Raw genomic sequence first — 27,403 nt, forward strand, 5'->3', positions numbered from 1 at the left:
ATAGTGAGTTACCTCTAGTGGTAGCTGTGTAAATCTGTATATAGTGAGTTACCTCTAGTGGTGGCTGTGTAAATCTGTATATAGTGAGTTACCTCTAGTGGTGGCTGTATAAATCTGTATATAGTGAGTTACCTCTAGTGGTAGCTGTATAAATCTGTATATAGAGAGTTACCTCTAGTAGTAGCTGTATAAATCTGTATATAGAGAGTTACCTCTAGTGGTAGCTGTATAAATCTGTATATAGTGAGTTACCTCTATTGGTAGCTGTATAAATCTGTATGTAGTGAGGTCCCTCTAGTGGTGTCTGTAAATACTTGTATGTAGTTCCTCTAGTGGTGGCTGTATAAATCTGTATATAGTGAGTTACCGCTAGTGGTAGCTGTATAGATCTGTATGTAGTGAGCTCCCTCTAGTGGTGGCTGTATAAATCTGTATATAGTGAATTATCTCTAGTGTTAGCTGTATAAATCTGTATGTAGTGAGCTCCCTCTAGTGGTGGCTATAAATTTCCATATGTAGTGAGTTTCCTCTAGTGGTGGCTGTATATATCTCTATATAGTGTGCTCCCTCTAGTAATGAGTGTATAAATTTGTATGTAGCAAGCTCCCGCTAGTGGTGGCTGTCTAAATATGTATGTAGTCAGGTCCCTCTAGCGATGGCTTCATAAGTGTGTATGTAGTGACCTCCCCCTAGTGGTTGCCGTTTCTATCTATGTAGTAAGTTCCCTCTAGTAGGGACTGTATAAATATGTATACAGTTAGGTCCCTCTAGTGGTGGCTGCGAGCACAACTAATGGTTTTTGATTGTATAGGTTTATGTGAATAATCTGGGTAGAACACTCGATTTTGGCCTGCTATAGAGTGAACAACATGATGTGAGTTTACTGTATAAGCGATAGGAAACACATTTGTATTTCAGGGGTCGCTGATGTACAGGAGGTCGGTGAGAGTGGCCCCGTGCGTTCTGCCTCCCCACTCATGCAGATCGAAAGCTTCCTTTTTGCATTGACCAACTCCAACCAAGACGGACGAGTCCTGGTGCAACTACAAGGTACCAGCCGGCTTCCGCTAACATGCTTGGCTGCGAGGTATTGGCTGCAGCAGCGGCGTTTTCAGGATCGGTCTGAAGAAGATATTTATTATTCATGGTCAAGCATGAATTCTTTAGCATGAAGCACAATGCTGGCTGTCAATGCGAGCTCCGCGTACGTGACGATCTGACGGAGAATGCTTAGGAGGAAAGGTTAAGGTGCTTCTACACGGAACGATTATTGTTCGGATTACCGCGATCCAGCGAGGATATCAGCAATTATCGTTTGGTGTAGATGCAGGCAGCGAATTGTGCTTCTCATTCCTCATTCAGTTTCTGCATGCAAAAAACTGAACAACGGATTGTTGCGTGTAAACAGACTTATGAACGACGGCCTGCTTACTGTGAATAGAGGAGGGTGGGAACGATTCTCTGGGCCGTGCCACCTCCATTCACTAGCAATGCTCGTCCTATGTAAAAGCACAGGAACAATTATGACTGGGACGACTGTCAAAATGCCTCGCATCACTTCTTTTAAATTGCGTTCCTCAGGCATATAATAAAACAGGAAAAACAATGCCCCTGCGCTACTTGTAGAGAACCCGGTCAAGAAGTCACTTTTAAAAGAAAAAACCTCAGCTAATAGCAAAACGAGGTTTAATACTAGTATAATATAAAGTAGAAGAGCCAATCAGCCTCTTATCCCAATCTAGACAAAACAATACATAAAATGCACATGCGACGCGTTTCTGCGTAATGAATGCCTTTCTCAAGCAAGGCGAAAGGCGTTCATTACATTCAAAAGAATGGAGTTCATATTCGTGCATCTTGTAACACACAAAACTTGCGCGCGTGTGCATGTAGTTTAAGGGAATCAAATGGTGCAGAATTGTCAATCACTTAACCCTTTAATGACACTGAATTTTGTTTTTGTTTTTTCCACCACACTTTCAAAAAATCGTAACTCTTTTGTGTCCATTGGCGTCGCTGTCAGAGGGCTTGTTGTTTTTTCAGGACAAGTCGTATTTTTCATACTATATAATGTACTGAAAAACGTAAAAAATTCTAAGTGGAGTGAAATGGAAAAAATACATCTTTGTGGGGGGTCTTTTTTTTTTTTTTTTTTTAACATCGAATAAAGGAAATGGAAGTATACCTCCACAGCGCCACCTATTGGAAGGCAGCATTCCTGCAAGTCAGTGTTAGACTCTTTATACAAGTCTTGTACCAATGACTGGGAATTGAAAGCCAAGCCAGAATCCATACACATACAGCTGTTTCAGGGTGTTTGCCCCTCATCAGTCTACAGTAGGTTTTTGGCTTGGCTAGCGAAAGGCCTGTGATGGGGGTCAGGACCGCTATATTTTCTCCTTAGAGATAAGATCGTGTTCCTGGCCCTTTTTACAGCGTACACACTGCAGCACAAATGACATAACTATATTCTGTGGGTCGATACGATTACTACGATACCAAATTGATATAGTTTTTTTTTTTGTTTTTTTTTTTGCTGTGGGCTGTTCGGGACCCCTGAATACCGATCGGGGCATTTAAATGCCAATGTCTGAATTGATTGCAGCATTTAAAGGGTTGATCGCAGCTGTTACGGGTGAGTGTCAGCTGTCATAGACAGGTGGCAGCTACCATGTATGCATCATCTTCTGATCATGCTCCATACGGGGCCCGCATGCCCAGGACGTAAGTGTATGCCTTGTGGCGTGAAGGGGTTAATTGGGTTTTGCCCTCAAAGACAACCACTTTCATAATTTGGCAACTGGGGGGAAAAGCTGAGTACCCCAGCTACTGCTCGGCTTCCATCGGGTCACTTGGGGTATACGGATATGTAGAGAGCTTTCCTGGTACCTACTGCAGATGGACACCGCGAACGAGCTCAATATCCATATTTACGAGGAGACACAATGCCTTTTTATTGCCAGTTATGTGACACAAAGTTGAAGACACATTTATTATGTATTACGGCAAAAATTGTAATTCAGATCCACATCGCGGGGAGCATCTCACCGGAATCGGCTAGGGTAATTTATCTTATGTCTCCACTACCGCAGGAAAGATGGAATTACTGCCGGAGAAAAATAATCATCATGTCAGAATATACGTCTCAGAGTGCGATAAAGGTGAAACTCAGAACTGCAAACTTACTGCATTACACTGAACGGCCACTTTATTAGAACCCCCATCTAGTAGCGCGTTTGGCCTTCAGATCCGCAGCAATTCATTGTGGTGCAGATCCCACCAGGTGATGATATTGTTCTGCAGGAATATCGGCCCCTGCGGACAGGAAGCTTCTTGTAGTTGCCGCAGATTAGATGGAGGTGCAGACATGTTCTGACAGCTGCCAGGAAGGGGTCATCAATTTATGCTGCTTGCGCTAAATTCTGACCTCCCATCAGCACGGTGCAGCAGAGGATCCATCTGACCAGGAGATGTTTTCCCGCAGCTCAGTGATACAATTTTTGCGCTCTTTTCCCCTTGGAGTTTTCTGTTTCTCTTAGGGGTCATTGACATGGGTGTATTTATGCTCCGTATTATGCAAGTATTTTTTTACGCATGTAATATGGAGAACTGGGGGCTCTAGTGAAGGGGCCGTTCAGTTTATGTTGAGAACACTCTCTATTGAAGCGTTTTCGTTTTTGATTCCTCTCGTCTATGGCGCCGATTGTAGTGCAGTAAAGTGTGCAATGATGTTCTCCACAAGTCGTCTCTCTGCCAGAGGCATTTTACCCCTACGTATGATATGTGCCTATAGATCTCCGTTCCGCAGAGATGAGATGTGTTTGTCCCCGCAGGTTCGGTGGCGCAGAGCAGTCTTAAGTTTCTCATGCTGAACCCAGCTGTGCATTTCGCCGAAGTCTTGAAGGACTGTCGTTCTGTGATCATTGCCGGAGGGACGATGCAGCCGGTGAGTACGCACAACTGTGACCTACTTACATGTCAGCAAAGCTTCCCTCTTCCGAGGAATTAGATCCATGTCGCCGTATACGTGACCGGTGCCTTCCCGACATACAATGATTGCCGATCAGAAGATATTATTGTCACGTGTGCCACTTATATCCAGACAAACAAAGAATCAGAACAGGTGAAACCCAATTGGTTGGAGCAAGTTCAATCCCCGCGTGGTTCAGGTAGCCTGCTCAAAGTTTACTCAGCCTTCCATCCCTCCAAGGTCGGTAAAATGAGCACCCAGCTTGGTGAGGGGTAATAAATAAATTACTTGAAAGTGCTGCGAAATAGGTTGGCGCTATACAAAAAAACCAAGATCGCAGACAGATCTGTTGTCTGTGGGCAGCTTTTATTTCGTAATAAGGCCCCTTAATGGCAGTCGTTAAGGGGTTAAACTTGCCCGTCCACATGGATGCTCTAGCGCTCTCTTATCACACAATCAGTGAGACCCGCACAAATATCACAATTCTGACACACGAAATCAATACGTTCTGAATATTGTCAGCGGGAAAACCGAACACAAAACGTAAAGGTGCTCGCCGTCCGTCCCCCCTGCTTGGGTTATCTGATTGTATTCCGATCTCATCCAATCGGTAGCAGCGGCTGGAAATGCCGCAGTCAAATTGTGTAAAATGCCAGTCTGCTTTCAGGGGATTAGGCATTAATAGGATCAGGAGGAAGTCGCCGTCTCCTGGGAGCGGACGGCGCCGTAATCTCCAAATTATGATACATTTTACAACACTGAATAGGCCAGATAAGAATTACCTGACAGCTGGAGCGCGCCCCCGACTGCTAAACGCTCCGCGCATATGTGATCAGGTAGACCTGACGGACGCCACATTGATAACGCTCCGATAATCGAGAGTGCACACAACATCTGCTGTACGCAGGGAAATGCAATCCAGATACGGCTAATACATATCCCCCTGACGGCAAGTGTCAGCCGCGTACTGCTGCAGTGTAGAAACCATACTGTAACACTTCATCAATGGCACCGCTGCTGAAATACTGAATGGCGCACTGCTGCAGAGAGAACTCCTGTGCCAACTGTTTAACCCTCAGATGCCGTGGTCAATAGTGACCTGGCATCTAAGTGGTTAGACAGAGGATAAGGGCTCAAACTGTTATCCCTTTGGTGCAACAAGAATGACCCAATAACTTTATTCTATGAGTCAATATGATTACTACGATACCAAACTTATATACTGTATATACTCAAGTATAAGCCTAGTTTTTCAGCACATTTTTTTGTGCTGAAAAGGCCCCCTCGGCTTATACTCGAGTCAGGGAAGGGTTAAAAAAAACAAAAAAAAACTCCATACTCACCTCCCAGCGGGCGTCTGTGTCTCCGGCGGTGGTGCGGCAGGCTGCTTGAATTCTCTTCGTTGTCATCCCCCGCCGTCCTCTCTGCTCGGCTGTCATCCCCTGCCGTCAGCGCTATGTAAGTAAGAGCTGTGATTGGATCGAGCGCCAGCCAATCACAGCCGGCACTCGATCATTCACAGCCAATCAAGCTGCTTTAGAATTCTCTCCATTGTCATCTCCCTGCTCAGCTTTCAAATCCCCTGCCGTCAGCGCTGTGTAAGTAAGCGCTGTGATTAACTCGAGCACTGGCTGTGATTGGCTGGCGCTCAATCCAATCACAGCGCTTACTTACACAGCGCTGACAGAGCCGAGCAGAGAGGACGGCGGGGAATGACAGCGGGGAGGATTCAAGCAGCTTGTTGCACAGACTGCGAGGTGAGTATGGAGGTTTTTTTTTTACCAAGTATATACTTGAGTATAGCTCGGCTTATACTAGAGTCAATAAGTTTTCCCAGTTTTTTGTGGTGAAACTTATTGTCTCGGCTTATATTCGGGTCGGCTAATACTCGAGTATATACGGTAGGTTTTTTTTGCTGTACTACTAGTATATATATTTTTTTAAAGATATTTAATTTTTTAAAATTCTTTTCTGTCTCCATTTTCTGCGCACAATAACTTTTTTATTTTTCTATCGACATAGTTGTGTGAGGGCTCATTTTGTGCGGTACGTCCTGTCATTTCTGTTGGCACCATTTTTGAATACAAACAATTTTTTGATCACGTTTTATTATATTTTTTCTTGGAGATAGGGTGACCAAAAAAGCAACGTTCATCATGCGGGGTAAATAATACATTACTTTGATAGATCGGACTTTTACGAACGCAGCAATACCAAATACATATTTTTACTTAATTATTTAGATTCTTTTATTGCAAATATGGCAAAAGGGTTTTTTTAATTTTTTTTTTTTTTTTTTAATTAGTAAAACTTTATTGTGTTGTTTTTTTTTCTTTACACTTTCTTTTAGTCCCCAGGGGGTGATCACAACCGGCAATGCTTTGATCGCTCCTGCAGTATAATGTAATGCCATAGCATTACATCATACTGCATTCTGACAGGCAGCTTACCAAGCCAACCCACGGGAACGGCTTGATGGGCAGTCTGCCAAGACAGCCATGACACTTGCATGGCTCCCGCAATGTCACCGCGGGGGAAGGGGGGACCGTATGAGACCCCCGAACATCGGTCGGGGGATTTAAATGCCGTTGTCAGAATTGACAGCGGCGTTTAAAGGGTTAATAGCTGTGAGTGGCCGATTGCAGCTATTTCCCGCAGGTGTCAGCTGTAATGAACAGCTGACACCTATGCTGTATGAAGGAAGATAGTGGCGCTATCTCCCTCCATAGACGTCCTGCAATGGCACAACGTAAAAACACTATTGGGCCGTCACTAAGGGGTTTTTCTACCCTGTACATTTAGTGTAATCAGCGGGGTCCCAACCTCAAGAGACCTGCTTATGCCCCTAGGGGCCCTTATTCCAACCTGCTTATGCCCCTAGGGGCCCTTATTCCAACCTGCTTATGCCCCTAGGGGCCCTTATTCCAACCTGCTTATGCCCCTAGGGGCCCTTATTCCAACCTGCTTATGCCCCTAGGGGCCCTTATTCCAACCTGCTTATGCCCCTAGGGGCCCTTATTCTAACCTGCTTATGCCCCTAGGGGCCCTTATTCTAACCTGCTTATGCCCCTAGGGGCCCTTACTCTAACCTGTTTATGTCCGTGGGGCGCCTTACTCTACCCTAACGCCTGCTCATGATGCTCGTAGGGGCCCCAACGCCTGCCCGTAGGGGCCCCAACGCCTGCCCGTAGGGGCCCCAACGCCTGCCCGTAGGGGCCCCAACGCCTGCCCGTAGGGGCCCCAACGCCTGCCCGTAGGGGCCCCAACGCCTGCCCGTAGGGGCCCCAACGCCTGCCCGTAGGGGCCCCAACGCCTGCCCGTAGGGGCCCCAACGCCTGCCCGTAGGGGCCCCAACGCCTGCCCGTAGGGGCCCCAACGCCTGCCCGTAGGGGCCCCAACGCCTGCCCGTAGGGGCCCCAACGCCTGCCCGTAGGGGCCCCAACGCCTGCCCGTAGGGGCCCCAACGCCTGCCCGTAGGGGCCCCAACGCCTGCCCGTAGGGGCCCCAACGCCTGCCCGTAGGGGCCCCAACGCCTGCCCGTAGGGGCCCCAACGCCTGCCCGTAGGGGCCCCAACGCCTGCCCGTAGGGGCCCCAACGCCTGCCCGTAGGGGCCCCAACGCCTGCCCGTAGGGGCCCCAACGCCTGCCCGTAGGGGCCCCAACGCCTGCCCGTAGGGGCCCCAACGCCTGCCCGTAGGGGCCCCAACGCCTGCCCGTAGGGGCCCCAACGCCTGCCCGTAGGGGCCCCAACGCCTGCCCGTAGGGGCCCCAACGCCTGCCCGTAGGGGCCCTAGCCCTCGCCTGCTTATGCCCTGCGGTTTTGCAGCGTTTCCGCGATGTGTGAACGCACCCTTAATGTTTTGCGCTATTTGCAGGTTTCTGACTTTAAGCAGCAGTTGCTCATCGCGGCCGGACTCCAGCCAGACAGAATAGTCGAGTTCTCGTGCGGTGAGTGACGCCTCCGTTCCTCGTTTAGGCCCTCCGCTCATCACAGGTACTCATGTAAGTACTTCTCTAACCTGTAGGTCATGTGATCCCACCGGAAAATATACTTCCCATAGTGCTGTGCAGCGGGCCAACAAACCAACAGCTGGAGTTCACCTATGAGAAGAGAGCTCTGCCGGATATGGTAATCGTCACCATGGTGACACGTAGATCCACCTGGGAGCTGTAGACGCAGGACGAGAGGAGCTTTGTCTCATTTCTTATGTTATATGCACTGGATTAGAAAAAGTGCAAATATACACCCTCCCTGTAGAGAGAGGTTGCGTCGCTGTACGGATAGCGATGATAATGCTGCTGTGTTTGCGACAGATGGACGAAACCGGGCGGATTCTTGCCAATTTATGTAACGTGGTCCCTGGGGGTCTCGTCTGCTTCTTCCCCTCCTATGAGTATGAGAAGCTGATCCTGGGTCGTTGGGAGAAGACCGGGCTGCTGGGGCGTCTGGCAGTGAAGAAGAAGGTCTGTAAGATGGGCAGCGCGGTGCGAAGCTAAGGTCATGTGACGCAAAGCGCAGCAGGAGGCGGGGCTTGGAAATTATATTATGTTTTTGCATTACATAAGAAGGGAAGAAACCGTCTACATAACTGAATGAGCACTGATCCCTGCAGAATAGTGAGTGCAGCTCTGGAGTATAATACAGGATATAACTCAGGATAAGTAATGTGTATATACACAGTGACTCCACCAGCAGAATAGTGAGTGCAGCTCTGGAGTATAATACAGGATGTAACTCCGGATCAGTACAGGATAAGTAATATATACACAGTGACTCCACCAGCAGAATACTGACTGCAGCTCTGGAGTATAATACAGGATATAAGTCAGGCTCAGAAGGCATGTGTAACTGAAAACGCTGATCTCCTCTCAGGGAAGAATTCTCAGTCCTCCTCCTACATATTTATGGGATGATAATTACGTCTCCGATGTCTGAATACTTTTCGTATGGAAATTCGCTCTAATCCGCTGTCTCATGAGAACCTCTTGCAAACAGTTCAGTGAGGACGGCGTAAGACGGGTTACTGGTAAATGTGCTTATCTCCAGCGAGCCTAAGTGCCTTCCACCCTAAATAATACATCCCACACAAACGCCTAAAAGGGATGATTACATTAAAATTTCAGTATAATTTCATAGTCATTAATAAGCAGGTACTGATGAGCAGCGAAGATATGAGAGAAGTGCGTGGCGTAGTGTGCAGAGTGTATCAGCCAAGTACACGACTTACAGTGTGCAGGCGGATATAAGCCGTGTTACAGTCTACAGGAATCTACATTAACCCCTTCAGGACTAAGCCTGTTTTGACACTGCAGGAAACTTTCTATTTTTTGTGTTGTCACGTAACTTTTCATCATTTCTGCATAGATGTAGCTGTATGTAGGCTCATTTGCTTTGGGACGAGTTGTATTTTTAGTAGCACCATTTTGGGGTATATCTCTCTTATGGATTAACTTTTATTACCTTTTTTTTATTACATTGTAACGTTATACCATTCACCGTGCGGTAGAAATACTGTGTTCCCTGTATTCTATGATTTTGGTGATGAAACGTGTCTATTCCTATCATGTAGTTCTTCAGACATGCGCTGTACATACAGATAGAGTGACTGCCCCCAGAGACCAATGTAGTTGCTGACGTACCTGCTCAGGGGGTCGGCTGAACTTGCTCAAAAACACTCAGTAGGATCACTTGACATTTTTGTAAGTGTGAGTTAATTACACTTTCGTGTTACGCTGAGTAAATCTGTATTAAACAGTGGTTTGCATTCCCGACAACCCCTTAGTGACCACCCATACGCCTATTAACCCCTTAACGACCAATGACGTACCGGTACGTCATGGAGCCGCAGGGCATGTATGAAGAGAGGTTGCGTGGCTACCTCTCCATGTAGTGCGGGCGTCAGCTGTTTATAACAGCAGACACCCGCGGGCAATAGCCGCGAGTGGCCGCGCGGCCGATCGCGGCTATGAACCATATAAATGCCGCTGTCAATTCTGACAACGGCATTTAAATCCCCCGAACGATGTCCCGCATGCCCCCCCCCCCCCCCCTCTGTGAGATCGGGGGAGCTGTGCGGGTGTCATGGCAGCCGGGGGCCTAATGAAAGGCCCCAGGGCTGCCTTAACAGACTGCCTATAAAGCGATCCCCGTGGGGTGGCTTGATAGACTGCCTGTCAAAAAGCAGTATGAAGTAACGCTATAGCATTACGTCATACTGCAGGAGCGATCAAAGCATTGCATCTTAAAGTCCCCCAGGGGGACTTCAAAGTAATGTAAAAAAAAGGGAATCAATAAAGTTTTTAATTGAAAAAAAAAGTTGTAAAAGTTTAAATCACCCCCCTTTTGCCATATCTCTTATTAAAAAATTTAAATAATAAATGAAAAATATGTATTTGCTATCGCCGCGTCCGTAAAAGTCCGATCTATCAAAGTAGTGCATTATTTTTCCCGCATGGTGAACGTAGTCCGAAAAAAAAAATAAAGAACGCCAGGAATGCACTTTTTTAGTTACCCTGTCTCCCAGAAAAACCGCAATAAAAAGCGATCAAAAAGTCGTATGTATTCCAAATTGGTGTACTATCAGAACTACAGGACATCACGCAAAAAATGAGACCCTGCTCAACTACGTCGACGGAAAAATAAAGTTATTGCACGCACAAAATGACCGCAGAAAATAATTGAAAAAAATTTAATGTCTCAAAAAAAAAGAGAGGAGTATAGTAAAAAATAAACTATACAAGTTTGGTATCGTAGTAATCGTACCGACCCATAGAATAAAGTTATGTCATTATTGTTGCCGTTTGTGCGCCGTAGAAACAAGACACACTAAAAAATGGCGAAATGTCGGTTTTTTTTTCATTTTACTCCACTTAGAATTTTTTTAAAGTTTTTCAGTACATTATATGGTACTTTAAATAGTGCCATTGAAAAATACAACTCGTCCCGCAAAAAACAAGCCCTCATACAGTGACGTCGATGGATAAATAAAGGAGTTACGATTTTTTTTAAAGGGGGGGGAGGAAAAAACGAAAATGGAAAAAGAAAAAAGGCCGCGTCATTAAGGGGTTAAATCACCCCCTCCCCTACCCAGAAAACACTTCTAAGATTAAATTTTAAAAGTTCACATAATGGGTATCATTGCGCTTGTAATGAACCAAACCATGAAAATATTTACTTACATGGAGAACAAGTCACAATTGCTTTTTGTCCATCTGCCCCACAAAAAATGCTGTAAAAAGGTACCACTGAAAACTACAACTCTTCCTGCAAAAAAAAAGAAAAAAAAAACAAGACCTGACCACACTGCTTGGGTGGAAAAATTAAGTTTATTGTGTAACAATAGTAAGAAAAAACTTAAAAATAGACTAGTATCGTTGTAATCGTATTAAACCGCAGAATTAAGTTAAAAGGTCGTTTATGTCACACTGAACGCCATAAAAAAAAAATCTAGAATTGCTGTTTTTAGCTGATCATTTCTCCCCAAAAAGAGAATGAAAAGCAATCAAACAGTCATCCGTAGCCCAAAATGGCACCGCAAAAACACTGCAGCTTGTCACGCGAAAAATACGTGCTTATCTATCATTGAGAAAATAAATCTATATTAGGAGTCTCATAATGCAGCAACAGAGAAGCAATTTTAGTCCTCAGTCCGCACGCTGTCACATAGAGATGAATGGTAGAGCACATACACAGCAAATACGCATGTAACGCACGGGCCACCCACACCGTGTCAGCGAGCCCTGAGGACCCGACAGTGCGAGCTATGTACCAAAGTATAAACTGACAAGCAGTAATACACGGTCGTGGTAGACCAGGTGGCCAATGCAGTGACCGAGGAACCCCCTCCACTTTGATGCTGCTGTTGCTAATTTTTGCAGCATGTGAGGGGGGTTAAATGGGCAGGATTAGAGTTCTGTCTGATCCCAACCTTTGCAGCAGGAGGTCGGTTTATGTTATCGCCAGCCCTTTTGGCTGATAGCACAGGCCCTGGTTAGCGGAACTCCTGTAATGCAGGACAAGGGGCAGCTTCCTGCATCAGATTTCTGCTCTGAAGCCTGCAGAATTGTGAATGCAGCTCTGCACTAATGCAATGTACGTCTTACTACTTGTATGTACTGTATGACTGTGTTCAAAGCTGAACAGAAACTTTCACGTCTTGTCCTTGACGTTTCCCCTGGTCTTTTTATGTCCTACAGATATTTCAGGAGCCAAAGAAAGCCAGTGGGGTGGAGCGGGTCCTTTCTGAGTATTCGAGGTGCATCAAGGTGAGAAAGGAGTTAAACGGAGCGCCTCTGATGCTTGTCAAGTGTCTTGTCACCTTTCCGCCTCGCAGCTATTTCATCTTCTTACATTAATGACTGCTACTTAAAAACAAGTGAGCATTAATTAAAATTGGTCTCCCACGTAGAGCGAGCAATCACTGCCATCAGCGCCAATCTTCAGATTGCATCTCATTTACTCTTACAAGTTGGATCTTTAGTTCTGCTGACTGAGAAATTTCTACCCATAGCTCTCGGGACAGTCCGCCGGACCCCTGACCGGAGCTCTGCTGTTCTCTGTGGTTGGAGGAAAAATGAGCGAAGGAATAAATTTTTCCGATGACTTGGGCCGGTACGTATGACGTGTGGCAGTTTATAGGGGTGGTTATATATAAACCATGACAACCTATTAATTTCTATGCTGGCTGTAGACTTTTTGGTCTGGTTATAGATTTTATCACTACTTCTGGCCCAGATGATCCTGCAGCAGTCATGCGCTGTTATTCGCTAACGCGACTGTCACAGCAGTCACCTGCTATTCGTGCACAGATGTCCCTTGATTGGCTGAGCGGTCACACAAACAATGAACAGCACATGACCACTGCAGTCTCTTCTGGAATTGGACTAGCAGGGAGCAGAATGGCGGCGCAGCATTGGAAAATAAGGGTATATCACTATAAACGTTTTTTTGTTTCTCTTAAGGCCGGCTGCACACGGCCGTGACGGGCCCCGCCGCGGAATTCTGCGGATCCGGTGTCCTCTCACCCGCATGACGCTTCGGCATGACGCGCCGCAGCGTCTGGTGATGCGCCGCAGCATCTGGTGACGCGGTAGGCGGGAAAGCGGTTTCACGCTATCTTCTGCTGTGCTACAGCGGAAGATAGCATTACGGACGGCTTCCATTGACTGCAATGGAAGCCGTCCGCACACCTGCGGCAAATAGAGCATGCCGCGGGTGAGGGGTGATTTCACAGTGCGGAATTCCGCACCGTGAGCCCTGAGCTATCAATAGAATCTAATAGCTGCGGCAACGCAGCGGATTTCCGCCGTGAGTAACGCGGCGGAAATCCGTCTGTGGGAAGGAGCCCTAAAGGAGTTATCTGCTTACAGAATAAGAACATCCCTTTAATAGAGCCCTCTATAGTAAATAATAAACTGATCAAAACTTACTTCTCCAGTGTTTGTTATGACAGCGGACGTCACAGAAGCGCAAGAGACCATTGCAGCCTATCAAAGACTGCGGCATCACTGCTCTATCTTCTGAGCGCTATGATGCCAGGATGTTAGGAACGTGAAGAGGTTATCTAGTTACAGAATAGAGAACATCCCTTTAACCCTTTCCAATCCAATGTCGGGCCTGCCCCGACATCATCATTTCCCTCCACAGCTCCGATGTCGGGGCAGACCCGACACTGCAGTGCAGGAGTGCATCTGCACCCGATCATCAGACACATCAGGTGCACATGCATTCCTGCACTGATCCTCATCGAGGACCCCCGAGGAGAAGGCAGAAAGGGTTTTTAACCGTTTCTGCCTTCTCCTTTACACATTACATAGCGCTCAATTAGCGCTATGTAATGCACACAGATTCCGGCTAGTGGGGTGGAGCGGGTCCTTTCTGAGTATTCGAGGTGCATCAAGGTGAGAAAGGAGTTAAACTGAGCGCCTCTGATGCTTGTCAAGTGTCTTGTCACCTTTCCGCAGATTCCGGCCGGCGATCATGTGACCACCGGTGTTACCTGACCCCCAGCGGTCACATGATCGCCAAGCCGGGAGGCAGAAGGGAGAATGCGGAAGACGCCGGACAGGTTAACAGGTGCCCCCACGGTGCAGTGAGCACCTGCACCCTCCTGAACTCTCAGTTCAGGAGGGTGCAGGGAAAATGTATTTTTTCTCATCCGTTCTCCCCAGCTCCAATTTATTTGGAGCTGGGGAGAATGGATGAGAAAAAATAAATGGATTGGAAAGGGTTAATAGAGCCACCTGTAGTAAAATATTAAGTACTTAGCTCTCCGCATCTGCTGGGATCCAACGCTGCAGCTAGTCTCTGGTCCTGGCATTTATTGTGACAGCTGATGTCACAGGAAGTCAGGTGACGGCTGCAGCCAATGAGAGGCTGCAGTGTCACATTCCTAAAATCCTGGCATCATAGCGCTCTGGAGAAAGAGCGGTGACATTGCAGTCTCTGATAGGCTACAACAGTCGCCTGACTTTCTGTGACATCAGCTGTCACAACAAATGCCAGAACCAGAGAGGGGCTGCAGCGCTGGATCCCGGCAGCAGCAGAGAAGTAAGTATTTAATATTTTAGTACAGGCCCTATTAAAGGGCTGTTCTCTTGTAACCAAACAACCCCTTTAAGGTCTTTTTATACAAACCAATGATCGAGTATAAACATTTGGTTCATAGCTTGTTTATCAGCTGATCATTTTATGTGGGCATTAAAGGAGTTGTGCCAAGTTAAACCGTTATCCCCTATTCTATAACTTTATTATCATTACGGGCTCGACCTCTGGGAACCCCACCTATTCTGATTCAGTTGGTCTCCGAGTGAATGGAGCGGAGGTTGCGCAGGTGCGCTGCTGCTCCATTCACTTCAATGATAGTGCCCGGAGATAGCTGAAGCGCTTGAAGTTCAGTAATTTCTGGCACTTTCTTTGAAGTGAGTGGAGTGGCGGCAGACCTGCATGACCTCTGCTCCATTCACTCGGGGACAGACCAGACCCCTGTTCTCAGGATCCCAGCGGTCGGACCCCCACGATCATAAAATTATCCCCTATTCAGCTCTCCAGAAGTAATCAACTTACTAAAAAGATTAAGATCACCTTCTCCTGTCTTGAGGTGCCAACTGCTGGGAAATAATACAGGGATGTCAGTGGAGGGCGCAGTGGCCAGCGGTGGAGAAGTGATCACCCCTCTGTTCTTTCCCAGCAGTTGAGACCTCCAGCTCATCAGGTCCCTGACTGTATGTAATCCAACTGAACTAATGAAGGGGTCTCGCCCTGGAACGCACATTCTAATGGTGGTTGCCTAAATCGCCAATACAGAAAAAGTTGAACTTAATCGTTTTAGTAATTTTATGTCTTCTGGAGAGGTGGGACAAACCACCAGTTGTTGTCTAGTGTATCTAAGTTTGTGACCTGGCACAGCAACGATCATTCATCCTCATACTAGTGATAATCTGTTAACGACCGCCGTCGTCATTATCACAAACAGATTTTCTCATCTGCATCATTGGGGGATCAGCTGAAGACTGCAGGTATAGCTACTGCTACAAGGAGGCAAACTAAACAAAAAAAAAATGTTAGCGCTTCCTGCTAGTTATACCCCTCCTGCAGGCACCAGGTTCCCACATGTCTTTCCTCTCTTCCCACTAATCCCACAACTTCGTAAGAAGATCAAGCTAGAAGGACTTCCGGTGATTCTCATCGCCCTATATTGGCCCTCGCGCACGTGGTACTCTGATCTCGTCTACTCTCTAGCATCTCCCTCCTCGAGATCTTCTCTTACTGAGACCCTTTTTATCCACTCTTCCTTTAAAGGTGTGGCGGTTGAAGCCATAGTCCTGAGAGACCGTGGATTTGTGGAAACTGTCATTCAAACCATGACGAAGACTTGAAAACCTTCCTTCTCTCAGATTTATCATTGTGTTTGGAAAACTTTCTTCTGCTGGTGCGAACAACACAACTTCCACCCTATGTGCTTATCCAGACCTTCCTGGAGGAAGGAGAGAGAAATGGTCTTGGGCCTTAGTTCCCTGCAGCGGCAGGTGTCTGCACTGTCAACACTTTTCAAACACCGACTGGCCTCAAAATCAGTCGTCTGTACTTTTCTACAGGGGGTTGCTCATGCCACCCCTCCATACCATTCTTTTGTCCCACCCTTGGACCATAATCTGTTACTGGACACACTGCAGTCTCATCTCGTTTTGGCCTGGAAGGTGGCATTCTTGGTGGTAGTCACCTCCATCCAACTGGCTTCTGCGCTCGTGGCATTGCCAAGCCTTTTTTCACCATCTTTCATCAGGATTAGGTTGGTCCTGCATCCTGTTCCCTTTTTCCTACCTAAGGTGGTGTCGACTTTGCACATCAGTGAAGACTTAGTCTTGCCTTCATTTTGCCTCTCTGCAGTTAACCCAAGAATGCTCTCTACAAAGTGGATATATTTCGAGCCTTGCGAACCTACCACTCAGACACCGACCTTTAGGCGAGTCGACTCTCCTTTTGTGATCCCTGATGGCCTGAGACATGGCCTTGCAGCTTCCAAGGTGGTCATCTCTCGCTGAATCAAACCAGCAGTGGTAGAGGCATACTGTGCCAAGGGCAGAGCGGCTCCCTTCCGTGTTACTGCACATTCTACTCAGGCAGTTGGTGCATCGCGGGCGGTACGCACCAGTGCCTCTGCTCTGCAAGTGTGTATGGCCACCATGTGGACCTTTCTGCACACCTTTTCAAAGTTTTACAGAGTGCGCACTTTTGCATCCGCAGGCGCCTTTTTCAGTCAGAGTTTTACAGACTGCCATAAACTTACTGCATGGTTTTTTCTCGCCCTAAAGGGACTGCTCTGAAATGTCACAATGGCTTCTGCTGTGTCCCCCAATGACATGGATGAGAAAGATTTTACGGGTAACCACCTTTCTAAAATCTATTGTATAGACATATGAAATTCTTGTAACCTGCAGCCACCACTAGGGGGAAGCTCCCTGTATATTGTGTCCACATTAACCTCTAACAACACAGTATGCAGTGAGCTCTTCCTAGTGGTGGCAGCAGGACAGAATGTTATCATATAATTGTTTATATAGGAGATTACTGTATATACATTGTACTCCAACAATACAGCAATCTGAGCTCCCCCTAGTGGTAGCTACAGGCAGACATCATGTAACTATGTCTATCAGAGGGTTTGGCGCTCTTTATTTTCATGCTCTCGTTTGCAGGTGTGTTGTTATGGTGGGAATGCCGTACCCCAATATCCGCTCCCCCGAGCTCCAGGAGAAGATGTTGTACCTTGATCACACCCTGGTAATAAGGACCGGAGCGGGTCTGTTGTATAAGGGTTCTAGCACATTAGGGGAGGGGTTTTGGATTACGCCATGCTGACACACAAGGAGGAGGGGGTTTACCTTATTGACATGCTGTTTATTTTCTCAGCCCAAGACTAACGGCGTATCTGCGGGTAAAGTCCTTGTAGAGAATCTGTGCATGAAAGCTGTCAATCAGTCTATCGGTAAGAACAGACCATATAGAGTATTGTGGAGGATGTGTACTATCACTTTCAGTATTAGGGTAAAGGAGTATTATTAAACGGGCATTCCCACCACATTGGTGGTGTTCTGACTGCTGACCCTGAAAACGCAGCCCCGGCCTGTCCTGAAGTGTAGGCAGCTCAGGACACACTTGCGCCACCCCTCCATTCATTTTAACGGGACAGAGTTCAAGCGTCCTGCTAAAAGGAAGTGGAGGCATGTATGTGCTGAACTGCCCCCACTTCAGGGCATACTCGTTCTACATTCTTGGGAGTGGTGGGGGGGACCACCATGATCATCAAGTTACAGCTCGTTCATATTAGTTGCTTTGGGTTCCTTTTTCCCTACTTCGTTATAGAAGCAGGAAAACTGAGCCCACTGGCCTGACTGACTACTATAATGGGGTCCATTCTGTTTCTGGACAGGCAGCTGGCATTTTACGGAATGATTCGGCACCACATGCAGCATTATTTTGGCCTGTGTTTTCATGTAAATCAGTAACGGAGCTTCCAAAGCGAACTGCTGCTGTGAACAAGGCCTTATCCCCGTCTTGTGATAAGGGGTAACTTGCTGTGGTGGGAATACCCCTTTAGGCAAGTTTACACATAACGGATTTCGGTGCGGCTTATTATGCAGTTTTTGCAACAGAGCTGCAGCACAATTCAGCCTTTCAGTTGAAGTGGTGAATTCTGCTGCTGCCGCTCCGCACCATGGATGCAGAGTTTGACTCTGTTTTTAATGCAGATTTTCCACTGCAGAAAATCTGCACCAATTCCGCTGTGAGAACATACCTGTAAGCAGAAAATAACGTTCTCTTGGCAGGACGAGCTATTCGGCACCGTGGGGACTACGCCAGTATCCTCCTCTTGGACCACAGATACTCCAGACCAACTGTCCTCGGAAAGTTACCTCAGTGGATCCGCAGCAGCGCAGAAGTCAAACAGTCCTTTGGACCCGCTTTTGCATCCATCAGAAAGGTTTGTATCTCCCCAGAGAGGATCAATGGAGACTCCAAAGAGAGACTTGCCATGGCAGCCCCAGAGATTAACGTGCTCTTCCCATCTTCTAAAGGGAAGGTTTAGCACTTTTCTTGCAAATCAGGTGGCCATTCTAGTGAATGGAGCGGCTGCAGACCGGGTGGCCACTGTGCAGGAAGCACTTTAGGTGCCAACCACATTGGACAAGTCATCTGAACCCGGTTGAACCAGACCACTACTACAGCGGTCACCGATGTAGGGAGGCGTTGAGAGGCAGAAGGGGGATGTGAGGGATGGATGCAGAGCAGAGGGGTGAAAGGGATTATTACAAAATCCTGCTGGTTTAAAATAAAAAAAAATTACTTAAATTAAATTTCGCTTTCTAAAAACATTTGATATCATTAGGACACGTCAAAAGTTTTGATTACTGTGACCCCCAGTAATCACAAGAAACCAGCTGAAGCTTTCACTGCTCAGTGGCTGAAAATGGGCTGAATGGAAAGTCTATGAACCTATTTTCAGCGTGAGCAAGCGCTTTTGTTGGTTTGTTCTAGTGCATGGAAAGAGTCCCAGCAATCCCAACTTTTGTTCTTAAGATATATCAAAAGTCTTCATAGTTGAAAGTGTAACTGCACTTTAAGTGGTAAGATTGGAACGCTACAGTTCTGGGGGCTCCATCAGTTTATACCATCACTACTGCACAAATTACAGCTTTGACCAAGCAAAACGGCATTTAAGGAGCGCTCTAGGTCTAACGGAGATAGCTGGGACAAACGCATCATGACGGAAAACTTAAGTAGTGGCTTTTGAAAAGTGGAGATGAAAATCTCAAACATCGTTGCTTTCTAAGGACCCAAATAGGGCATATCACTAAGGGGTTAAATACACCATAGTACTAGTGGGTGACCTAACTAACCCTTCTTTCTATCTCTGCAGTTCTTTCAGATGAAGAAGACTACTTCTGTGTCGCCAACTTGAGCTTCTTCAGGATCTCCTGCATTATTTATTACAACAAAACCGTTGTCGCCCGTTTTCCACTTTGTTACATTAATCAATAAAGGTAGCATTTATTGCAGTTTATTAGATTGTAACGCACGGTGCACCTTATTATACTTCTGATGGTCGGATAGTCCAAGATCTACAACAAACCTCAAACTACTGCAAGTATTCGGACAGCTGGTGGGATTATTGCAAAATTGTGGCAAACCAAACAACAAGTTATATGCAAAATAGTTTTTACTGCTGCAATTTTGTAATAATTGCGACAAAAAGGGAAAAAAGTCAGAAGCTGCCTGCTGTGCTGTACCGGCGCCATATTAACATCCTCCTTCACTCTGGACAAGATGCAGGTGCTAGTCACGGATCTGTAATCTCCACAAGGCGGTCGCTTCCTTACTTATATGATTGATGTCCATAGATGAAGCTTTACGGTCCGTAACCTTAAGACTCCCATTCATCCTCGTCTGCTTCTCCAGGCATCACTTGTGGTGGGGGGAGGGGCGGAATAGTATCAGAAATCCTGGCAAACGCTCCGGCAGGAGAATCTCCACTTCCAGCAGCCGGGCCCTTCCCAGAGATGCCTAGAAAGAAGCGTCAGAGTCCGTGAAGTGTGAAGCGGGCGGGCAAGATGCTTCTATCTGCGGATTTTGATGCAATGGGGAAGTTACTGCGGCTTGCAGAGCGGCCTATTCTGTCCCATGTGAAAGGTCCTTTTACCTGGCAGGTAATCCACCTGTGCCAACGACCAGTGACCAACAATGAGCAGATTGGTCAGTGAACAAGAGCAGATAACTGCTCTGCGGGGACCACCGATCACTCGTCCCCATACATAGAGTATAATAGAGCACCAGCAGCCCTCCTCCTCACCACATCAGTGGCCGGACCTCCAATACTCAACAGTCGCCAGGAACCCGAACATGTTCCAAAAGCAAAATCCCAAAATGAAGAAAAGCAGCAGCATCTAGGTTTACAAAAGTAAAAAAAAAAAAAAAAAAAATCAACCTTTATTCTCCCATCTCAGATTAAGACAGCAACATTTCGACAAGATGGTCTTTGTTGAAAAAGACCATCCGGTCAAAAACGTTGCTGTCTTAATCTGATGTCATGGGAGAATAAAGGTTGATTTTTTTTACTTTTGTAAACCTGGATGCTGCCGATTTTCTTTATTTTGGGATTCGTCTCCGTACATATGTCACCGATTTACACGGGGAGATAAGCAGCCAGCATTCTAATGCTCCCTTAAATGAGATCAGCCAGTAAATGAGCTGCTTGTTCGTCAGCTGATCCTTCTTCAATGTACACAGCCTGTCGGGCAAGCAAATGTTCGTAGAAAGTTTGGGCGCAGTAATTGGCCCGTGGAGAAAGACCTCAAGACCAACAATCAGGCCGTTGAAAAGAGCACCAAATCAAGCATATCAATTGGTGCTTGATTACACAGCAGATCTGCAATACGGGGACAAACAGTCGTTAATTCAATCCTTCACCCCCGTAGAGCCGTGATTGGGTGGCTCCTCATCATCCTGTTGAACCAGAGATGTGCAGCGGACTAGCCAGCATTTTTCCATTCGCACATTTGGCGTCTTACTGTCAGCTTATATAGATGGACCGAGGATGAACGCTTGTCCCAGATTATCTGTTTAACAAACGTCAATTGGCGCTAGTTTACGTTTCCTTTTCAGACTGGTTTGTGGACGGTCATTACTACAATCACTCGTACCTATAGGGGCGGCTGCACAGCCGATAAACATCCGTTTATTAGTTCATCGCCTGCTCGCTGTCAGTGTGAGACGCTTGGGGTAGTAGTCCCCCGCCACCTACCTTTACGTCTCATCGCCAGTTTGTTGAACAGATCAGACATCAGATCTCCTCCCCCACCGGTGGCTCTCACTGCAAGACAGGAACACACAGCTAGAAAGTGATTTACTACAACTCCCATTATCCTACCCCACTATATACAACAGCTTTACTGGGTGTCCTGCAGAGTAACCGCAACCCTGAGAAACGTTGACAGCAGCCATCATGGAGGTCACCCGTTACTCAATAGCCTCACAAGTGCTGCCTGAATAACCCCTTTGAGGTTTAATGCACGGCCCGCATGCCTGGTGTTGGACGTGTGCTTTAACGGAATCGCTATATATTTATATACGGGATGCGTGTACACACGGACAGCAATAAACGTGTGAGCTGTTTTGAACCCCTTTAAACGCTCTCTGCCCAATGATGTACATGTAAGTCATGTGGAGGAGAAGCCAAGCCCGCAGCAGTAGTTGGCAGCTGGCCTTCCACTCAACAGTGAGGTTTAGCGAGAACACAGGATTCGGCTATTAACCCCTTACTTGCTGCAATCAATGTGGGTTGCAGCATGTATAAGGTTCAGAGGGAGAGTGCCCCCTCTGATGTCATCGTCCCTCCGCCATGTAATTGCTGATGGGCTACTATGGCAAGCAAATGCTAATCAACAGGTTTCAGGTCTGCTAAGAGTTTAGATTTTAGTAACATTTTTTTGTTCACGTTCGGGATCGCTGCATATGTAGCGAACCGTACAATACGTTGAATATGCTTTTTAGCTATTATTAACCCCTTAGTGACCACCCATACGTGTTTTCACATCCTGGGTGTTCTGGGCTTTAATCCCCAGCGCTGTAAGAACACGCCGACCCTGTGGATTAAAACCCTGGGATCTGTGTGGGTGACAGCTCCCTGCTATCAGCTGCCAGAAGTAATCAATGGATAACACGATCATAAAAGTAAACAAAAAAAGTTTAACAGTTTCAGATCCATAAGGGGGAGCTGAAATTGCTCACCTCGATCCTCTGAGACATTTGGGTTCTGCCAGGACCCGATGCCATTTTCTGCACATGCATAATGTAACATGTCGGACGCATGCATAGAAGGCCGTGGAGCCTGGGAGATTTAAAATCTCCCGGCTACCATGAGTACCAGGGAGATGTCACAGGAGGCCGCAGTATGCAGTTTGTTTTATCCCTCCCCCCCCCCACACACACAGGGGAGGAGCCGCAGTCCCTGGTCACATGATTGCCACTATCCAATGGATAACGGCAATCATGTAAAAATAAGTCAGTTTCAGCTCCTGTCATGAATCATCCCCCCCCATGGGATCTTTATCCATGGACCTTTCCCCAGCTTTGGCAAATGCGCTCCTCTGCAAACTGGCGGGCGGACGCTCAGAAGCTGGGGAGGGCCTAGGAAAATCTCTTGGCTACTAAAAATAGCCGAGAGCCTGGAGCAGTGATCGATCCCTGTCCACGTGATCGCTGTTATCCAAATCGATAATGGCAATGACGTAAAAGTTTTAAAAAGTTGAAGTTTAACCCATTAAAGACCAAGCGTGGTAAATATAAGGTGCTTGGTCCAGGTTTAAAGCCCAGCAGATAGTAAAATTACGGCGGGGATTTAAGCCTCCTGTCTCTGCAATCAATCAGAGGCAGGATGGGTTGTCAGCTGTTAGTAACAGCTAATAACCCAGAGGAGAAGGCAGGAGGAGATTTTAACCCTGTCTTCTTCCCCAAGTACATAGCGCTCAATGAGCACTGTGTACTGAAAAGTAGAAGTGTAACTTGCACTACGGGAGCCCAGGGGTCATGTGACTCGGGATTCCATGCTACAGCAGAGCTACAGGGTCCCAGAAGACCCTGATCAGCTCTGCCAGTGACTGTCACTACAAGGGGATGTTTTTCCCTGTAACTGGGGCGCCTATGGATGCCCCAGCTACAGTGGGAAAGTGTCAAATAAAAAAAAAAACATGCGATTGCCCCCCAGGAGGTCTTTATATGACGTCATAGGGGACATACATAGTAAAAAACATAATTACATACATCCGTAAATAAAAATTACAGAATACAACTACCATATATACATAAAGAAAATAACCCAGAGCCGACGCAAACCAAAACCATACATATTATATATCAAAACGTCCGAAACAAATAGAGCGCCACTTTCTACACCCCATCCATGCCGCTGAGGTCACGAAATCCCCCCCCCCCCCCCCCCCAAAAAAAATGTTGGGCTTGCAGGAAGTATGGGAGGAGGGATACCCGGTTTTATTGCCCCATGTGCCCATCCCAACCAGCCTCCGCAATTACCCCTGTTTTCGGACATACTATGCAGTGTAATTATTACTTTTATCTAAGATTTAGGGAACGCCAGAAAGGGCGTGGAGGATTATTTTTAGGCAGTCTATTCTTTTTTTTCTACATAAGTGGGTAATGAGGCCTGGAATTTATTCAGTTGTGTCCTGAAATCCAACGGGTGTTCCCTCCATTACAGGCCCAGCCATGTGTCCAGAAAGCAGATTGGGGCCACAATGGGTATGTTTATGAACACGGAACAAACGGGGGTATCCATTTTGGGGTGAACGTCTTCATTCATATAAGTGCTGCACAAAAAAAAAACTTTTTAAAAATGACAGTTGACAAAAAAATGAAAATCGTAATTTTTTCCTTTCACTTTGCTTAGATTCATTCAAAAACTGTGGGGTCAAAATACGCAATACACCCCTAAATAAATTTTTTAAAGGGTGTAGTTTTTAAAATGGGGTCATTTGTGGGGGTTCTCTGTCATTTTGGCAATGGGGCCTAAAACACCTTTAAGCAAAATTTCTGTTCCGAAAGTCACTGGCTGCTTCTTTCATTTTGGGCCACATTGTGCATACAGACGTAATACTAGGACCACAATGGGCATGTTTCTGAACACAGGACAAACTGGGGTCTCCATTTGGGGGTGTAAATCCTCATTGTCATGTGCACTATAGGAAAAAAAATCCTGTCTTTAAAATGACATATGTGCAAAAATATGAAATTTTATTTTTTCTCCTCTAAATTGCATTAACTGCTGAAAAAAAACTAAGGTCAAAATACTCATGACCCCCCTCAGTAAATACATTAAAGGGTGTAGTTTTTTAAAATGAGGTCATTTGTGACCTCATCTATCGGTCTATTTTTACCACCTAAATGAAGTACAACATGTGGCGAGAAAACAATGTCAGAATCACTTGGATATGCAAAGCCTTTACGGAGTTATTCTACGTTAAAGTGACACGTCAGATTGGCCTGATCATTAAGGCTTGGTCACTAAGGGGTTAAGCATAAACAAAGCAAAAGTTTTTTTTGTCCGTTTTGCCTTGCAAAAAAAAAAAAAAACAAAAGAAAAATATGAGATCAAAAAAGTCACATATACCCAAAAATGGTACTAATAAAAAATACAATTCACCACGCAAAAAACATCTCTTATACGGCTGCGGCGATGGACAAATAACGTTATGGCATTTCAAAAGTAGAGTTGAAAATCTGCACAAGGAGTTAAATACAGTTAACCTCAGGAAGCGGAGCGCCCTCTGCTGGCTGCACAGTTAATAACGTGCACATAGTATTTCACAGCGGGTTGAAGCTTCTGCATGCGTCGCGGACTCATTATCAGTGACTGGCAGCTGTTCTCAGAGCCCAGTCAGCTGCCAAGTACCAGCAGCAGCGTACGATCTGGGCATACGCCTGGCAGCAACTTGGCACTGGCACTCCTCCCCCAGCTGCTCCACACCTCTAATCTCCTTGTCAAGAACACTCCTGGCCCACGCCCCAAAAACCCTCCTGAGGGGGGAGGTCACCTTGTTCCTGCTCCTTCATCTTCTTCTTCTCCAACTTCTTCTCTTTCACGCTGCGCAGATTGGCCTTTCCGATGCCGCCCGCTTGGCGAATTGACTCCAGAAGAGATGCCCGGCCATCGGAGGGATTCACCACCTCTTTAGGGGCTCCTTGAATGGCGGCTGAAATATAGGGACCAAGTTATGGGAGAAAAATATACCAGCAACATTTTCACAAACTGCGTCTTTCCTTACCGGTATCGGCAGTCTCATCTGCTCCACCGGACGCAGGTAGGGTAGACTGTGAAGGCGGCAGCTGCAGCGGTGGGGCAGGTGGTGAAACAGGCAGCAGTGCAGGTGGAGGAGGCGGAGGAGGCGGGGGAGGAGGCGGCGGCGGCAGCAGACAGCCATCTTGAGAATCTGAAGGAAGTATTGAAAAAAAAAGGGGGTTGTCCAGGGTCAGAAAAACATAGCGCCACACTTGTCTGTGGTTGTGCCTGGTATTGCAGCCCCCATTCACTGCAAAATCTATACGTACCGGCCCTTGAAGGCTCTGTGACCTCCTCAATGCTGAAGGTAGGAAGTTCTGGGATGGGACCCCCAGGAGCTGATGGGGCGATGCCAGGACCCAGATCAGCGCTGTACATGAGGTCATCTGCCACCCCGGGAAGGTCGGGTAAGTAATAAGGGACATCAATCTCGGGGACTTCGCCGAGGTCCGGAACGTAGAAGTAATTCTCTGCGGTCTAGAAAAGAGCGAATACGTAAGGAGGAGCATCAGACAGACGAGACGCTGGGGGGGGGGGGGGTGTCTCTGCTCACCTGACGCTCAAGCTGCTCCCTCTTGGAGATAGACAGAGGGGCATCAAAGAGCCGGTCCTCATCATCGCCCTCTAGAGGCTGGTTAGTGCGGGTCACCACACCGGCCAGAGGATCCAAGAAGACGTACTTCTTATAGCTGAAAGGACAAGCCGATTATCTCTGGACAGACCAGGCTCCTCCCACCCGACTTCTATCCTTCTACTCCAACTACTACCAAAGCTGCATTCAAGACTCTGCTAATTTCCTGCTGTGATACGTGCTTACACCTGAACTGCCTACATCCCTTGTGCCACATGCTTCACTCACAGGTTCTCGGTCGTGTTGAAGAGGAGCAGAGAGCTGACTGAGTTGATGTTGCGGGGTAGGCTGCCCAACCCCTCCTCCGCCGCCTCGCCTTCTTGCCCCTTCGGGCTCACATAGACAGGGTAATACTTCAGCTTTTCCTGTAGAGCGTGGACGGAGAATGCTTATTAGATGTAGCAGAGCCGAGCGTGTCATTTGCAACAGTGATACCAGGATGGGTTATCGGTGTGCAAAGACATGACATATTCAGCTCTGGTATGCCAGTTGTGCTGTGGAAGTTCAGCTCTTGAGGCTGGGGGAGGGGCCGTACCTGCAGCACCTGCTCGTCCAGCGCTCGATGTTTGCTCTGGATCTTGCGCTTCACCCTCTTTTCTGACCACGAATCATCGGCCCCTGAGAAGATGGAGGAGTATTCCTGGAGGCGCTCCGGAGCCGGGTACTTGGCGCTGGAGAACACCTGCAGGGTGAAGGAGGTAGGTGAGGGCGGGCAGCAGGAGGGTGCGGGAGGCGGTCACCAGCGCTAACCTACCTTTATGGCCTTCTTGCTGCCCTTCACTTTCTCGATCTTGGCCTGCGCCAGGCTCACCCGCTCATTGATGCCCTTCAGCTGCGCCCGGTTGGTCTCCACTCTCTGCAGGATCCTAAGGGGGCAACAAGCGAGTGACACGGATATCGCACTATTCTGTTTTGTGTCCGTTGTACTGAAGTGCGCCCCGACCTGACCACGAGACTCATATGGTGTTCAAGTCAGGTGACCCACGGTCAGGTCGGGACGCACTTCCGTATAGTGGATGCAAGACGAAGCCCAAAGTACAGCAGTGTGTGACCAGCCTGCGATATACTCCAGTTTCAGCCAAAGCTGCATTTACACGTCCGACGTATAACCTGGGAGATGTAGGGTGTGCAGTCTTCGCTGTCGGCGAGCTCCCATAATGCACTCTGCTACATTAGACTTTCGAGAATGGGAATCGACAGACACTGAACCAGCAGGAGGTGTCGAGCCAGAGCTAAGCAGCAGCTGTCAGGATTGTGAATGCAGCTCTGGAGGTGACTGGAGTAGAAGTTCGGTATGACTCTGCACTGTGACTGGAGGGAAGCGCCATCTGTATGCGGCACAGCGTCCTGTGGCCCCCAGGCTCAGCACTACATTCACAGGTCCGGCTTGGCACACTTCTCGTACTAAGAGCAATTACTTTCCAGTAAGAAAAAAAGCGACCATATCAGGAC

General features: G+C 47.2%; 2 protein-coding genes across 11 annotated transcripts in view; one reads left to right on the forward strand and one right to left on the reverse strand.

The window, feature by feature from the left end:
• Positions 1-19,533, forward strand: part of DDX11 (DEAD/H-box helicase 11) — a 134,104-nt gene extending 114,571 nt beyond the window's left edge. For 5 of the 6 annotated variants that reach the window (XM_066590900.1, XM_066590896.1, XM_066590898.1 and 2 more), the window contains 11 exons: positions 919-1,050; positions 3,834-3,946; positions 7,846-7,918; positions 7,996-8,099; positions 8,285-8,434; positions 12,167-12,235; positions 12,481-12,581; positions 17,168-17,252; positions 17,382-17,457; positions 18,299-18,453; positions 19,390-19,533. In XM_066590900.1, the coding sequence (XP_066446997.1) occupies positions 919-1,050; positions 3,834-3,946; positions 7,846-7,918; positions 7,996-8,099; positions 8,285-8,434; positions 12,167-12,235; positions 12,481-12,581; positions 17,168-17,252; positions 17,382-17,457; positions 18,299-18,453; positions 19,390-19,431 (1,100 nt within the window). In that variant the 3' untranslated portion in view covers positions 19,432-19,533. Of the gene's footprint in view, positions 1-918; positions 1,051-3,833; positions 3,947-7,845; positions 7,919-7,995; positions 8,100-8,284; positions 8,435-12,166; positions 12,236-12,480; positions 12,582-15,770; positions 16,854-17,167; positions 17,253-17,381; positions 17,458-18,298; positions 18,454-19,389 lie in introns of those variants that run through there. The other variant, XR_010790255.1, reaches the window with a different exon arrangement.
• Positions 19,515-27,403, reverse strand: part of WASHC1 (WASH complex subunit 1) — a 47,039-nt gene continuing 39,150 nt past the window's right edge. For 4 of the 5 annotated variants that reach the window (XM_066590902.1, XM_066590901.1, XM_066590903.1 and 1 more), the window contains 9 exons: positions 26,706-26,817; positions 26,487-26,633; positions 26,180-26,316; positions 25,874-26,009; positions 25,590-25,797; positions 25,307-25,471; positions 25,076-25,234; positions 21,271-21,339; positions 19,515-20,033 (listed from right to left, as the gene is read on the reverse strand). In XM_066590902.1, the coding sequence (XP_066446999.1) occupies positions 19,894-20,033; positions 21,271-21,339; positions 25,076-25,234; positions 25,307-25,471; positions 25,590-25,797; positions 25,874-26,009; positions 26,180-26,316; positions 26,487-26,633; positions 26,706-26,817 (1,273 nt within the window). In that variant the 3' untranslated portion in view covers positions 19,515-19,893. The remainder of the gene's footprint in view (positions 20,034-21,270; positions 21,340-25,075; positions 25,235-25,306; positions 25,472-25,589; positions 25,798-25,873; positions 26,010-26,179; positions 26,317-26,486; positions 26,634-26,705; positions 26,818-27,403) is intronic. The other variant, XM_066590905.1, reaches the window with a different exon arrangement.

The sequence above is a fragment of the Eleutherodactylus coqui genome, chromosome 2 (genome assembly GCF_035609145.1).
Source record: "Eleutherodactylus coqui strain aEleCoq1 chromosome 2, aEleCoq1.hap1, whole genome shotgun sequence".
Taxonomy (NCBI): domain Eukaryota; kingdom Metazoa; phylum Chordata; class Amphibia; order Anura; family Eleutherodactylidae; genus Eleutherodactylus; species Eleutherodactylus coqui.